Raw genomic sequence first — 15489 nt, forward strand, 5'->3', positions numbered from 1 at the left:
ATTTATTGAGCTGACAGGTAACACATTGTCACACAAAAGACAAGATATCCCGCTTCATACCTAGCCAATAGAAGTCAGCATGAAGGCGATGCAATGTCTTCTGTATCCACTCATGCCTAGCCTCATGAAAAACCACGAGCAGTGTGGAAAGCAGCGGAGATTTGTTGGAAGGAAAACCTGCCCCTTGTAGAAGATTAAGCCATCCCGAGCTTCCCACTCGGGCCCCTCCTCTCCACGTTGAACTCGACCTAGTAATCTGAACAACTCCGAATTAGAGTTCACTTCAGTTCGTATCTTTTTCGAAGATCTCCGCACAGGGAATAGAAAGAGCCATTATAATAGGTTCCTCCTTGTGATAGCGAGAGAGGGATTCAAGTAGCCTACCTTAAATTCCACCAGGAAGTCAAAGCCCATTAGCTTGCTAATCCAATGTTGTTGGGGGTGATGTGGTGATGTGTTGTTCCAACAAGTACTTCAAACTGCAAGGGTTTGTTCGTATCAGAAAGTGACTATCCCGTAGGTATTCTCTAGTAGATAACGACTTTGGCCAAACCAATGAGTTCTTGTTCATATGCTGTTAAGTTAAGATGATGCTCTGCTTATTTTCGACTGAAGAAAGCAATGGGGTGCCCTAGTTGTTGAAGAACGACTCCAAGTCCATTCCCTGAAGCGTTACACTCCACTACAAACTCTTCACAAAAATTAGGCAAACAAAGCACCGATGCTTCTGATAGGGACTTCGTAAATTACCCAAATGCCTCTTCAGTCTCTTTGGACCATTGGAGAAGACTTGTGAGAGGGGCTATGATTTGCCCATAAACCTGGATGAATTTGTGGTAGTAGCCTGTTAGTTCAAGAAATCCCTTGAGAGCTTTGCAAGTTTGAGGTCTGGGCCACTCCTCAGTAGCCTGGATTTTGCTGCGATCCACCTCAATCCCTTGGGAATGGATAACATGACCCAAGTAAGATACGTGGGGCTGACCAAAGGAACACTTGAATTTTTTTAGAAATAAAAGTTAGCCTTTAACAATTCAAGGACAAGTCGGCAATGCTCCAACTGAGTATCCCTCGTGGGCTATAGATCAAGATGCCATCAAAGAAAACCAAAATAAACTTACAAAGATAGCGTTGGAAGACTTCATTCATCAATGCTTGAAAGGTTGATGGGGCATTGGTGAGGCCGAAGGGCATGACCAGGAACTCAAGGTGACCATGGTGGATACGGAAGGTTGACTTCTCGATATCCCTGGGGTTCATTCGGATCTGGTGGTATCCGGAGCGCAAGTCTAGTTTGGTGAAGTACTGCACCCTATGGAGCTCGTCAAGTAATTCCTCCACTACTGGAATGGGAAACTTGTCCTTAACATTATGGTTGTTGAGCTCACGATAGTTAATACATAAACGCCACGAGCCATCATGTTTTTTTTACCAGGAGGATGTTACCCTGGGTGAGAATCGGGTAGTGGTAAGGGCGGACCACCATGGGGGCGAATACTGGCAAGAGCATGATACGATGATCACAATTTCGGGGTGGAGGGAGGCCTGCAGGTTCTTAAAACAAGTCATCGTGATCCTCAAGCAATGACTCCAGTTTGTTTCCCATGAATTCCTCATTGCGTATCATGGCTGTACATGGCTTCGATTCCAACGGGTGATCGTGCCAGAGGACCTCCTTGTCCGCCCAGACAAATTTCATCATTAGGGAATGAAAGTCCCATATAATAGGGCCTAGGGTGCGTAGCCATTTAACTCCCAAAACCATGTCAAACCCTTCAAACGGAAGCATGTAGAAATCAACAGAGAAGGTATCTTTGCCCACCTGTAAGGGTACATACTTGCAGAGGCCTAAGCTTGACACACGCTCTCCGTTAGCAGCGCATACCTTCAGGCCAAGTCGCTTCTGAATCTTCACGTTCAGGCTTGGCACTAGCCCTTCACGTAAAATCCACTAGGACCGAGACAGGTATCCCATGGGTTGCGCCTAACAGTTGCATTGTTTGTGAATTTCTAACGCCACTATAGTATGGAGGAAAATTTCCAAGTCCGTCTCCTCCTCTTCCTCACCTTCATTGTCATCATCCGACACTTCCATCCAAAACAGACGCTTACACTTGTGACCCATGGAATATGACTCGTTGCAGTTAAAATAGAGGCCCTTAGCTCTTCGTTCTACCATCTTGGCGCAGGATAGACGCTTGAAGAGTGAGGTAGGTGGAGTCCCCTTGCTGTTGTCCCCCACGGTCTTGGTCTTGGTTATAGGAGGGCCTTTACTGTTAGGGTTGAACTTGGATGTGATTCCGTCCCAATTTGTATGCAATGGGTGCTCGCCTTGATAGAAGCACTGCTTCCGTTCTTATGCCCTGATTATATTCATTGCAATGCCCAGGTTTCCAGGCTTCTGTAGCTCGATGTTGATACAAAGATCTTCAACTAGCCCCGTTGTGAACAAGTCAACCTGTTGTCGGGGTCAGAGGTCCGAGGTTCGGGAGAGGAGGGATTGAAATTGCCGTTGATAGTCTTCTACAGAGCTTGTTTGCTTCAGATTTACTAGCTCTCCCAGAGGATTGTTGTTAAGAGGCGGGCCAAAGTGGATATAACAGTGGTCTCTGAACTGCTTCCAAGTCATCTTTGGCTCTTCTTACTTTGTCTGATCAAACCAAAGTTAGACTTCCCCTACCAAGTGAAAGGCAGCAAAGCCAACCTTCTCAGCCTCTGTGGTCCTTTTGTTGGTAAAGAATTTTTTTGCACCTTTTAATCCAGCTCAGTGGATCCCCTTCTCCAGAATAGGTGGGGAACTCTATCTTCGAGTATCGCGGAGCCATGGTACTAGCGGGTTTGACCTCCGAGGCCTTAGAAGGGCCATACTCCGCTTGGTAGGGCTGTCTGCAGTGGGCAAAGGTTATCGTCTAGCATCTTGAATAGTATGGGATATCTTGCCCATCTGCTCCTCTAGTCCTGGTTGGCAGGAGGTGATCTGTTCCTAAAAAACTTGCTGATGTGAGGTCAATTTCTCCATGAAGGCATCAAGTTTGGATGCGGTCGGATCCGTGTCACCCATGATTGGCTCTGATACCAAGTTGTTATGGTTGTAGGATCGAGTCATAAGTCGAGATCTAAATCCATACTTGGTCATGCAACACATAAGGGTAAAAGGGAGGGGGAAAGACTCGTCCTAGATCCAAGTTACTCAAATTTTTCTTCCCTTCATTGATAATAACACTCCTTATGTAAGGAGTCAATTACATGGACTATTTAAGGAAAAAAAGAAAAGACCGATTCCTAAAGAAACAAGGAATCAAAAATAGAAAGATCCTTTATTTATTTCTACTTATAGTTGTAGCAAATTTAGATAGTAGCTAATTAGAGAGTAGTTAATTTATTCCAGTAGCTAATTAGGTAGTAGTAGATTTATTCCAAACTGGCAATTTAGGCAATAGTAAATTTATTCTAGTAGCTAATTAGGTAGTAGTAGATTTATTCCAAACTGGCAATTTTGGCGGTAGTAAATTTATTCTAGTAGCTAATTAGGTAGTAACATATTTATTCCAAACTGGCAATTTAGGCGGTAGTAAATTTATTCTAGTAGTTAATTAGGTAGTAACAGATTTATTCCCAACTGATAATTTGTTTCCGATTATAGTGACGTCCAACAAAGGTGTCCACATCACTGTGGTTCAAGGGATAGCACAAAAAAATTACCTCAGTTTGGGCTATTTCGATGCATGTAGTACATTTTTTGCCATTCCAGTTAAGTTTTGATTAGCTAATTAAATTTTTCGCTTCTTCAGACTAGTTTAATATTTTCCAACGACATTCATTAGCAGCATGCACTTACCATTTTTTTTGTACATAAATTGTTTCCTAATCTATTCCTAGTCATCTTATGCCTGATTGTGAGCACTACAAATCAACTGACATACATTGCTTGTCCATTGAACCTGAATCTTGACTGGATTCAAACTTCCTAAACCCTTTGCTTTACTGCCTCCGCTCCTTTTTTATACCTCTACTTCCACCAAAATTAATCTCCATCAACCCAGATGCTCCTAACCTAGATCTTTTGTTCTAAGGTGCTCTCGTCCAATAGGACCAAAACCTATGGTGCGCAATCACATTCCCCATCAAGAACCCTGACATTGAAGTAGGGAATTCAATTGGGATTATTTTATCCCAAGTCTTCAATCATAACTGAGGCCAAGCTAGAGAGGATCAGTGCCAGATATTGCATTTCAAGGTTATATCTACTCTATACTTTCTTCAAGACTAACAAAACTTAAATTTGTGAATGTTGGCTCCGACTACCTTTTCATCCCCTCTTAATCCACTTGTTGGTATTGAGGTAAATAATATCAAGTGTCTTTTGCTAGCGTTTGAAGACTCCATGCTAGGCTGACTTTGATGGAGAAGTTTGTAATATAGATGATGATAATATCCATTGATTCAATGTAATCCGACCCTTTCTTGAGATGACGGGAGCTCCGTGCACCAGGCTGCCATTTACATTTTGTTATAACATGATCTCATGAGTCCTTTTCGTTTTTTGGATTCTTGGAGGAGGTTTCTAGTAGGCTAACTATTGTTGATTGAACTTGAGGTCATCATGCACAAAATTATGTTGGTAGGAGATGGTTAATTAATCTGAGAAACCTTCTATTAAATAAAAAAATAATAGGGGAGGCGTAAGAGTGGGAAAGTGGGAAAATATGGTTGTTTACTGCACTTCCTGAACACGACAGAGATAAAAGAACAGAAGAAGAGCCTGCTGAGGGCAGATGTTGAGTCTAAAAGAATGATGATTCAAAATCTTTGAAAGAATTACTCTTCTTCCCATTCTTTCAGTCAAGTAAACACCATTATGGGTTTTTCTTCTTCTCGCTTCTCTCCAGTCCATATTTCCCCTTTCTTATGACTCCAACCATTGATTTAAAGAAAAGCTCAGTGCTAAAAATGAGTAATGAAGCTATCAAATATTTCATTTGACATAATTACAATTTTCTAAACAAAATTAGTGCACCCTTAAATTAGATTCAATGACAAAATTAGATTCTTTTAATTCTAAACAATTGCGCATACAATTTGTGGTTTACTAAGATCCAAACATTGACAGACATCTAATTCCTTTCTGTATTTATCAGAATTGAACTAGAGGCTCAATTTAATTTTCTATTAATGTTCCATCTCTTTAGTCAAGATTTAATGCTAATCATTCGTCAGAAGTACTTAGGACGGTAAATGAATTGAATGCTCATGAATAAGTTTGGTGTTCAGCTTGATAAGAGCTTGTTTATGTTCGTTCAATACACACAAGATCGATTAAATAAACAAACTTGAATAACTCGTTAAACTAAATAAACAAACTTGAATACATATGTGTTCAGCTTGTTAATGTTCGTGAACAACGTTCGTGAACAATGTTCGTGAACAATGTTTATAAACAACGTTTGTAAACCATGTTCATTAATAAAACTCTTATTAACATACTAAATAAATAAAAACAAACTTTTAAAATAAACAAACAAGTTAACTTAATAAGCTCAATAACCAATCAAACAAGCAAAAGTTCCAAACAATCAAATAAGTTTGAATTGAAAAATTGATAACATCTAAACGAAACAAACTTAAGCCAAGCTCAAGTTCATCAAAAATAAATCAAGTCAAGTTTAAACAATCATTTCAAATGCTTGATTCATTTTAGACTCGGCTCGGCTCGGCTCGGCTCGGTTACCTTATCAAATAAACTTGAACACCCTAAAGCTTTGCTTAGCTTGACTTATTTACCGCCCTTCAAGTACTGTTCCAAAATTCGGCTTCACTGTGACTAAGCATAGTGATGCATTCTCATTTGTTCTTTGCATGCATGGAGAATGTAGCTATTTAATAGTAGGGTATATACTAAATGTTTAGTCTTGATTAGTATTTTTAGTTTTAATTAGATATTTGTAATGGTGCCATATTAATATTCCTAATATATATTATTGCATTTACTCTTAGTGCTTAATTACATGGGTAATAGCACAATTATTTTTCCTGAGATACTTTATTAGTGCATGGATGCTCCATTGGTACTTTTTGTTGTCTACGGGAGAGCTAAATATCGTGACATTGGCTTACCTCAAGCTCTCTGGCCCTCACTGTTATATCTGTATCTTTGCTGCTGAATTAGTTCTTAATGGAAATTCCAGGTCGCTAACACGTCAAGAAAATGGCATCATGAATCGGATGGCGGTGCGAAGGAGAAGACTATTGTTAAAGAGCTATCTAAGACGTTCCGGGCACGAACACCCAACTGATGTATATGACTCACGGCTGCTTTTTGTACGAGTATCTCACTGGACCACTTATTTTAGGAGTCCTTAAATAGTGTCATATGAGGTATTTTACACTAAACTCAATAAACTCAAAATAAAAATTGTGTCATGTGGTTAAGAACACTTGGGTTTGGCGTTTCATTGCTGTTTGCTATTTCAATTCTGAATTCTTACTGAAATTTTTTATCTTGTTCAAAACCTTCAACTTTTACACCTACAACTGTAACACCATATATGGTCATTTGGTGTGGTAGAATGAAATAAAATGAGAATGGATTTATACTCCATATGACTCCTTCAATTTAGGTAATTCAATTTAATATAGAATGATTCAAGGAATGACTACTTCAACAACCTAATGGAATGAAACATTTTAGTTTTATTTAATATAATAATACTATCAAATAATATTAAATCTAAAATGTACATTGATTAGTCAAGGGAACTAATTGAGTTAGGTTAGTTAATTATGGAAGAAAAAGCTAGGCAAGTTGAAAAGATGATAGATTGAGACAAATCGAATGAAACAGATTAGATCACAGACTAAAAAGGAAAATATTTAATGAATTGGGCATAGCTGTAGACTAAATGTTAACTAGAGGGGTTTGGATGTATTGGATAGATCAAAGAGGTCGAATAGGTTGGACAAATTGAGTGAGGCTTTTAGGCCAAACTCAATGGGTTAAACTAATCAGGCAATGGATCAGAATAATATGGCCCAAACAAACAAGTTGAACTATTATAGTCGAGCTAGTCAAATGAAGTAGGTGGATTGAATGAAATGAACATATCAAGCGAGCTAGACAAGTCATGGAGGTTGGACACACAGAATGTTGAAATACATTTGCTGAACAAAACGCCAAATAGAAAAATAACAATGCAAATTGAATGAAGTTGTTAAACTAATAGGTTAAGTTTAATAGACTAGACCAATCAATGGATTAAACAAGTTGGCCTAATCGGAGATCCAAATAGACAATCAAATTAATAGGGAAACCAAAACGGTTGGAATAATCAATGGATAGTCAAGCATAGTAGAATATAAAGGTCAAATAGACTAGGTGGCTTGACTGGATTAGATGCATTGGAAGTGCTAGTGTAGGTTTGAGAACCATGTGTTGGTTGTTACTCGGAATATCACATTGGTTCCTTTGTATAAAAATTTTGTATAAGTCCTGAACCTTTCCAAACAACCTATTTTGTTCTTTAGAAATTAGATTTGGAATCGCAAACGGAACTTAACATTATTGATTCCAAATTCAACTTATCTGTTCTTAGAGATTTAGACTTGGATGACAAATGATGCTTAACATTATTAATCCAAATCCATTTATGTTACAAAGTTAATTAAATATTTATTTCAGAGATCGACTTCCAGGTTAAACATGACGAGACACTAACCCTTCTTGGGTATAGGATCATCCACCACTTCCTAGACAAAGCCTTTCAACAAAATTCAATATTTAATCTCCTTTTAGTAACCCTAGGTTTAACCAATAAGAACAATCGAATCACAAGTTCGGAAAACAAAAGAAACACAAAATCGATTGCCTAGAATCGTTAGCCTCTTGTGTTTGGTAATTCAAAATTCATACAAAGAAAAACTAGTATGATGCGGAATAGGACAACTAGTTATACCTTTATTTGTAAACAAAAACCTCTTGATCTTCTATTGTATTCCTCTTTTTCTCTTGGACGTCGTGCGGGCGACGATCTATCAAGAAAAAATCCACCAAAGCCTTTTCTACTCTTACAAGTTTCGGCCACCATCACAATGTTTCAAGGGATGCTTGAAAACAATGCCTCCTTTATCTACTTCTTCACCTCCAAGCAACCGGCCACCAAGAGCTCCACAAGAGTTGATGTCGCCTGCCACAAAGAAGAAGAAAAGGAGAAGAGAGAGCTGCCCACCAAGGATGGAAGAGAGGAACAATAGAATAGAGTTGTGTCTCATGAAGACATCCTCCCTTCTCTTTTATAATCCTTGGTGAATCCAAAAAAGGAAAGTTTTATAACAAAACTAAAACTTCCTTTAATTATTCTATATTGGCCGGCCACCTCTTGTAAAACCAAACAAGGAAAGATTTTAAACAAAAATTAAAATCTCTCTTTTAAAATATCCCTTTTATGGTTAGCTATAAAAGGAATGTTTTATAAATTAAAATCTCTCTATTTTAAATCCTTTTATGGATATCTATAAAAGATAAAATTTAAAAATAAAACTCCTTTTATATAATGGTTACAAAAAAGGAAAGTTTTGTCAAAAAATTAAAATATTTCTTTCACATTATAGATAACTACAAATAAGGAAAGATATCTAATCTCTTTTAATCCTTTGTAGAAAATCTATAAAAGGAAAGATTTTAAAATTTAAAACTCTCTTTTAAAATTATGTGGATGAAAACATAAAAGGAAAGATTTTATCAAAATTTTATTTTTAATAAAATTTCCCTCTCCTTTTATACTTGGCCGACCCTTTGCTTAGGCACCAAGCAAGACTTGGTCGGCCCTAGCTCAAGCTCTAAGCTTGGCTTGGCCGACCCCTTGCTTGAGCTCCAAGCAAGGATAGGGGTCGACCCCTAACATGGGCTAAGAGGCTAGACTTTGGGTGGATATAAGGCTTTATATAAGAGGCTACAATAGGGACCGAGAGGAAGAATTGATTTTGGTCTCCCAATGAACTTGAGCTTCCCGTGTTCACCTCGAACACCCAACTCAAGTTCATCAATAATAACTCATACCACTAAAGAGCTACTATTGAACTACCGCACCAATCCCAAATTACATTTTGGGCTCCTTCTTATTATGAGCGTGTTAATCTCCCTGTGTTTAAGATATCGAATGTCCACTAATTAAATGAGTTACTGACACTCAATTAATATCTAGCTCCAAGAATAGTACCACTCAACTTCATTGTCATCTCGGACTAAGTCTGCCTACAGGGTTTACATGACAATCCTTATGAGCTCATCTTGGGGACATTATCAACCTAGATTACTAGGACACAGTTTTCTTCTATAACCAACAACACACCATATAAATAATATTATTTCCCAACCTATCGGACCTCTTGATTTAACGAGCTAAATCTTACCCATTGATAAGTCAAAGAAATAAATACTAAATATACATGCTTGTTGTTATATCGGGTTTAAAAGTACACACTTCCATAATAACTGAGGTTCTATTCTTTTATGCAGTCAGTATAAAAGGAACAACCTCAAATGGTCCTACTCAATACACTCTAAGTGTACTAGTGTAATTTTATAGTTAAGATAAACTAATACCCAATTACACTACGACTATTCCAATGGTTTGTCCATTTCCATTTTGGTCGTGAGCTACTATTTATAATTTATAAGGAATTGATAACATGATCTTCTGTGTGTGACACCACACAACATGTTATCTACAATATAAATTAATTTAACAAGTACACTTAGCATATAAATGTAAACATTTGACCAATGTGATTCTTTATTTCAAAATAAATGTTTACAAAAAGTTAGACTTTTAGTATACACTCTACACCATGTTGGTTAGAATGGACGAGCAAATTGGACAAGCTAGATGAGATAGATGCATTACGATTGTTCCACAAAGTCAATCTATTTCATTTCCTTGTCATTCCCTCTTATCAAATATATCTTAAGAGTTATATGGAGCTACATTTGTGTGTTCTAGATGATCAAGTGGGTCATTCATTTGAATAGTGACTTCGTCGATGGATCAACAATAGCCATGATTGAGCAATGTTCCTTTTGAGTTTTTGAAGTTGCATCACAATTTCACAATAATGCTTTTCTTCAACTCATTAATAGACTATGATGATGGAGTAATTTGTGCTCCCTTTTGATGTACTCATTCATTAAGTATCTAGATGGTAATGTAACTTAAGCCAATTATGTTAGTGTGCAATGATGCTCTTAAGTGGTTTGGTAAGATTGTTGACAAAATAAGTGGTTAGATGATCATGTTCCCTTGAGGATGTTTTAATATATATGACAAAAAAAAATATAGTTAGATTTATCTACGGTATTAATATCTATGGATTGAGTTTGTGGGGACATGGAAGGTTTTATATGGGGTGACTCAACAGAGTTAACTCAAGTTGATTTGGCTCAATGGCTCAGAGCTTTGGTATGAGGTGAACTTCAAGGTAATCAAATAAGACTTCTGTGGGATTAAAAGATTCTAGTATTAAGATGAGGAGCATATAGTTGATGAATATTTTGAAGAAAGACCTTTGGGCATGTGAAAACCTGGAGGCAAAGCCTTTATGTAAGTGCTTGAAGACTTGAAAGTATGGAGACTGGGCATGTGAAGACAGCATGAAATTTTTAAGTAGTATCATTATGGGCGATATGGAAATCAAGACTTGAAAGATTGTGTATATATATATATATATATATATATATATAGCATGGGGTTTACACTTTGGATAACATCATCAAAGAATGATATGGGTAAAATTGGATAGGGGCTAGTTAGCTTGTAGAGAGTTTTTGACCAAGGGGCTACCTAGTTAGCTTGTAGACAGTTTTCGACCAAGGGGCAACAAGTTTCTAGTTGTAGTTTGCGATCAAATTTAATCGTGGAGCTGTGTTGGCTTACAAAGGCATAAATTGACTGAAATTGGGATCTTTAAGTTGATTGAGTTGACTAAAGGTTGGTTCAGTAGATTAGAGTATTTAGTCGATTGCTGAGTGAATTATACATTATTTGTTCGGAAATAGAATAATCCTTTTTGGGTTTGAGTCAACTGAACTTGGGTTTGAGTCAATTGAACAGGGTTTAGTCAATTAATGGATTGGTCCAGTAAAAGCTAAACTTTTGGTTATCTTGTAAAGACTAGCTTGATTTCAATCGATTGATTGAATTGATGTCGGTCAACTAAAGTTACTTGAAAATTAGTCGTAGCATCGAGTGTGTTTTCTTTTTGATAACTATGAACAAATGTACTATTGATATTCAACAACTAAATGACCAAGCGAAGCACTATCCAAGGATTTACAAAGGCTTTTAGTAAATCTTCTCTTTTTTGATTGTTGTATTTTACATAGAGAAGCTACATCTTGTATAAGGTTTGCTCCTCCTAGGAAAGGATAATTTCTTTAGTGGATTTCGATAATGATCCACCTAATGTATCAGTAAACCATAGAATAGGACTAATGCTCTGTTGATTCTGAAAGATGTATAAAGAAAGGATGAGTTGCATGAGAGTCAAGACAAGTTTCGTTGTTTACTTGAGTAAAAAAAACCGATCTGTGGATGCGTTCTAAATCCATTTTCAAACCAATCTTTTACTCATTTTCTTGTGCATCTGAAAGCAAGAACAACTAGAATAACTGAACAAGTTTCGATCCTTCCTCGAGCTGCTTGGATGTGAATCCGTGGTTGTGAGATCAACGCTTGATCGCAAATCACTGCTATGGCACTGCAAGCTCTGGCTTAGCCACTAATTATAGCTGCGAGCTGCTAGGCCCCCTAGTTCGTGTCTAGCTGTAAATCGCAACTGCCAATTGGTCCATGTTCTTTTTCTTCCTTTTCTCTTTTTTTCCTCCCTCTTTTTCTCCTTTTCTTTCCACCAATGATTTTTATAACCTAAATTATTTTCCCTTCTCCATCTGCAATTCTAAGTAAACAGACCCTTAGGTCGCAAACTACACAAAATCCACTATTAGCATTGCCTTGCATTGTCTTTCTTTGGTATATACTCTTAGCACAAACAAACACTATGAGCACCACATGTACTAAGAAGTATATTAAAAGGTTTGAGCAAAGGTTGATGGTGTTGGTGCAGTCATTCTTGTAAATGTGGTTTTGATATAGGTTGATGGTGCTGGTACAGTAATTCTTTTAAATATATGATTTTGATATTTGAGCACATGTTTAAGTTAGGATGAAATTATGGGACAAAAGACGCTTATGCTCGTCCCAGGACTCTCGTCAACTCACCCCGGGACTATTACGAGGGAGATAACTCACGGTGACTGAGAGGTGATATGGATTAGAGGATGAGTTATACCGGGTGCAAAATTTTATATCCCGTCAACACTAGAATTCGATCCTTCACTCATTAGATAAATCTATAATTTACTTACCATCTCAGTTAAGTCTGTGGGGACAAGTTAGGATGAAATTATGATTACTTATATGGCATGCCTAGTATGTAGGTGTTGATTGCTTGTTTGAGCAATAGGTAAAGTCCAAGAAGGTTGAAAAGAAGGTACTTGACAAGTGAAACTCTAAATAAGTTAAATATCGAATACTTGACAATTAGAAGCTCAAATAAATCTAGGATTAAATACCGAATCAATGAAGTCTCAACAAGTAAAGAAAGGATAAGATATTTGGCAAGATGAAATCTAGGAGATATGATCTCTTGGATAATATCGATGATTTATTATGGCGCTTCCATGATTTATCTTGTGGACTGATGAAAATTTTTTATGGAGCTAGGCTTGTCATCTCTTGGATTAATTAGATCATAAGAAATAGATATACGTGATCTCCTTCGTATTGATTCTGGGACAGATTGACAGGGACGTTGGGGTGAACATAAACGTATTCACCTTTATCATCATAAGAAGTAGATACACGTGTTTAAAAAAAAATCAAAAAACAAATCAAACACATAATACACCTGGATAATGGGTTACGTGTGGGATTAGATTTAGAAATGGATTCAAAAAAGTGTTTTTTTAGTTGATTAGAATTCGCGTCAACTTAGCAGAATAGAATGTCACATAGTGTTTCCATTTGAGGATCAATTCAATTGACTAATTAGTTGACTAACGTGTCAAAATATAATTCATAATAATAAAATATTATTACTGAGTTAAGTATTTATGTTTTTTAAATGTTTTTTTATAGATATAAGTACTTAAATATATATTTATACTATATCATTTTAAAATTAAATTTCATATTTATTATTAAGAGTTATTGAGAATTAAAAATTGAGGGTGTTTTAGAAATTAAGTCGGAGCGATTCATTTTTCAAAAGTATTAGAAATCGAGTCGGATGTTTTTGTGGGGAAAAGTAAAATACATAAAATACATCATTTTTATTTATTATTATGCGATGTGCGTGTGTGTGGTGAAGATTGAAGAATTGGTTGGAATCCGATAAGGTTAGGGTCTTCCTCCTTTCTCTGCCTCATATCCGCCGCTTTCTTCTTGGCCGATCAGTCGCAGGCAAACTCAATCGAATTATCTATCAGCTCCGGCGGAGGCAGTGATCTCAGTAGAGGACATACCATACCATGTCGTGCACCGCCACCATCGCCTCCTCCCTCTCTTTCACCTCCACAACATGCCGTCGACTTATCCGCCCTCTCCCTGCCATCCGGATGTCCGCCGAGGATAGTGATAGGCCCAGCCTGGGCAGGCCTCTGCTTCCACCGCCCTTCCGCCTCCTCACCTTCCGATCCCTCCCGATCGCTGCCGCCGTAGCGCTGGCCACCTCGCCCTTGCCCGCGCTGGCGGAGCAGATCGAGAAGGCGGCGCTGTTCGACTTCAACCTGACGCTGCCGGCCATCGCCATCGAGTTCCTCCTCCTGATGGTGGCGCTGGACAAGATCTACTTCACGCCGTTGGGCAAGTTCATGGACGAGCGGGACGCCGCCATCCGAGGCAAACTGTCCGACGTGAAAGACGTGTCCGCCGAGGTGAAGCAGCTGGAGGAGCAGGCAGCTGCGGTGATGAAGGCGGCGCGGGCCGAGATCTCGGCCGCACTGAATCAGATGAAGAAGGAGACGACGGAGGAGCTGGAGAAGAAGCTGGCGGAGGGCCGGAAGCGGGTGGAGGCGGAGCTAGCGGAGGCGCTGCAGAACTTGGAGAGGCAGAAGGATGAAACGATCAAGGCCCTTGACTCGCAGATTGCCGCCCTCAGCGATGAGATCGTCAAGAAGGTTCTCCCTAGCGTTTGATTCCGCTCCTCCTTTTTCTCCTTTCTTCTTTCTCTTTGCTGTGCTCTGCTCTGCTCTGCAATCGTAGTAAGTTGGTAGTGGCCGTATAAAGAAAAGAACTTTATTCATTACTGCCGAACCGCAATATCGTTACAGATTTACCGAACTGTAATATCGTAATGTTGGATACAACTAATTTGTTGTCGGAGATATACAAAATATTAGTTGAATTTAAATTATTTTGAATTAAATTCAATTTACAGTCGAGATGATTTAAACGGATAATTTCAGGCTGTCAACAGAGGTTGATTTCTGCTATGAGCCGAAGAATTACCGAGCAAGAAGATCAGTTGAGTCGTTAGTCTGTGCAGTCGAGCGGGCGGATTGGCCAAGCACAGGACAAATCGGTCGAGAGGAGGACGGATCGGTCGAGCGGAGGACGGATCGGTCGAGAGGGCGGATCGACCAAGAGGAGGGTGGATCGATCGAGCGGAGGGCGAATCGGTTGAGAGGGCGGATTGGCCAAGAGGGCGGATCGATTGAGAGGAGGGCGGATTCGCCAAACACTGGTGGTCACGACGAACTGAGTGACACCCGATCGTTGTTACGGGTACTATGCCGAGCAGGAGTTGCACGACAGAGGAGGAAAATGAGGTGGCAAACTTATGCTTGCTTTGTTACGTGTGTGTTCTCTGCCTGTGATCGCAACCTCCTTATATAGGAGCTCAGATCAACGACAGCGTTAATGATCGATTAATGACCATTACTAGCCGAGTAGTGAAACGTCTACTATTTCACTCATTATTACTCGAACATTGAGATTCTGTATTAATCTCAAATTTAATGCATCCGTTACACAGCAGCAAAAGGTTTACGTGGCAAAACGTTGGTTGTTCCACTTGAACGAATTTTGCCTCGACCAGCCCGGCATTCGACGTGCGCAGGTCATGCCTGCACACGAGTCAACATGGTTCTGTGCAATCCGGTCCCTGGATTTGCACCCCCCCTGCGCACCCACGCGTGAGAGAGAGCCTCCCCCCATGCATTTGTTTACATCCTCAATACATGTGAATCAATATAGACCAACCAACAAGCCTTAAAGCTCCCAATATGGGACTAAAGTCTCATTTACAATGGAGTTTCTCTCTTCTTCCACCACTTCTCCATTCACATATTTAACAATCCTCCACATGAATGGAGATAGAATATGTGATATCATTCAACAGTTGAGTCAAGTATAGGATAGGTAGGTTTTCCCCTTTGAATCT

The 15489-nt window shown here is 38.8% G+C and overlaps 2 protein-coding genes across 2 annotated transcripts in view; both read left to right on the top strand.

Moving 5' to 3' along the window:
• Nucleotides 1-6447, top strand: part of LOC121975030 — a 58124-nt gene extending 51677 nt beyond the window's left edge. The window contains exon 5 of the mRNA XM_042526383.1: nt 6183-6447. Coding sequence (XP_042382317.1) covers nt 6183-6290 — 108 coding nt within the window. The 3' untranslated portion in view covers nt 6291-6447. The remainder of the gene's footprint in view (nt 1-6182) is intronic.
• Nucleotides 6448-13417: 6970 nt separating this feature from the next.
• Nucleotides 13418-14457, top strand: LOC121975031 (ATP synthase subunit b', chloroplastic-like). The gene has a single exon (XM_042526385.1). It carries the CDS (start codon nt 13577-13579, stop codon nt 14240-14242), a length of 666 nt encoding a protein of 221 aa, XP_042382319.1. The 5' UTR covers nt 13418-13576; the 3' UTR covers nt 14243-14457.
• Nucleotides 14458-15489: the final 1032 nt, after the last annotated feature.

The sequence above is a fragment of the Zingiber officinale genome, chromosome 4B, assembly GCF_018446385.1.
Source record: "Zingiber officinale cultivar Zhangliang chromosome 4B, Zo_v1.1, whole genome shotgun sequence".
NCBI classification, from domain to species: Eukaryota; Viridiplantae; Streptophyta; class Magnoliopsida; order Zingiberales; family Zingiberaceae; genus Zingiber; species Zingiber officinale.

What these genes read in the sequence shown, in the direction of transcription:
- LOC121975031 (XM_042526385.1), top strand. Translation starts at nt 13,577, where the DNA reads ATGTCGTGCACCGCCACCATCGCCTCCTCCCTCTCTTTCACCTCCACA.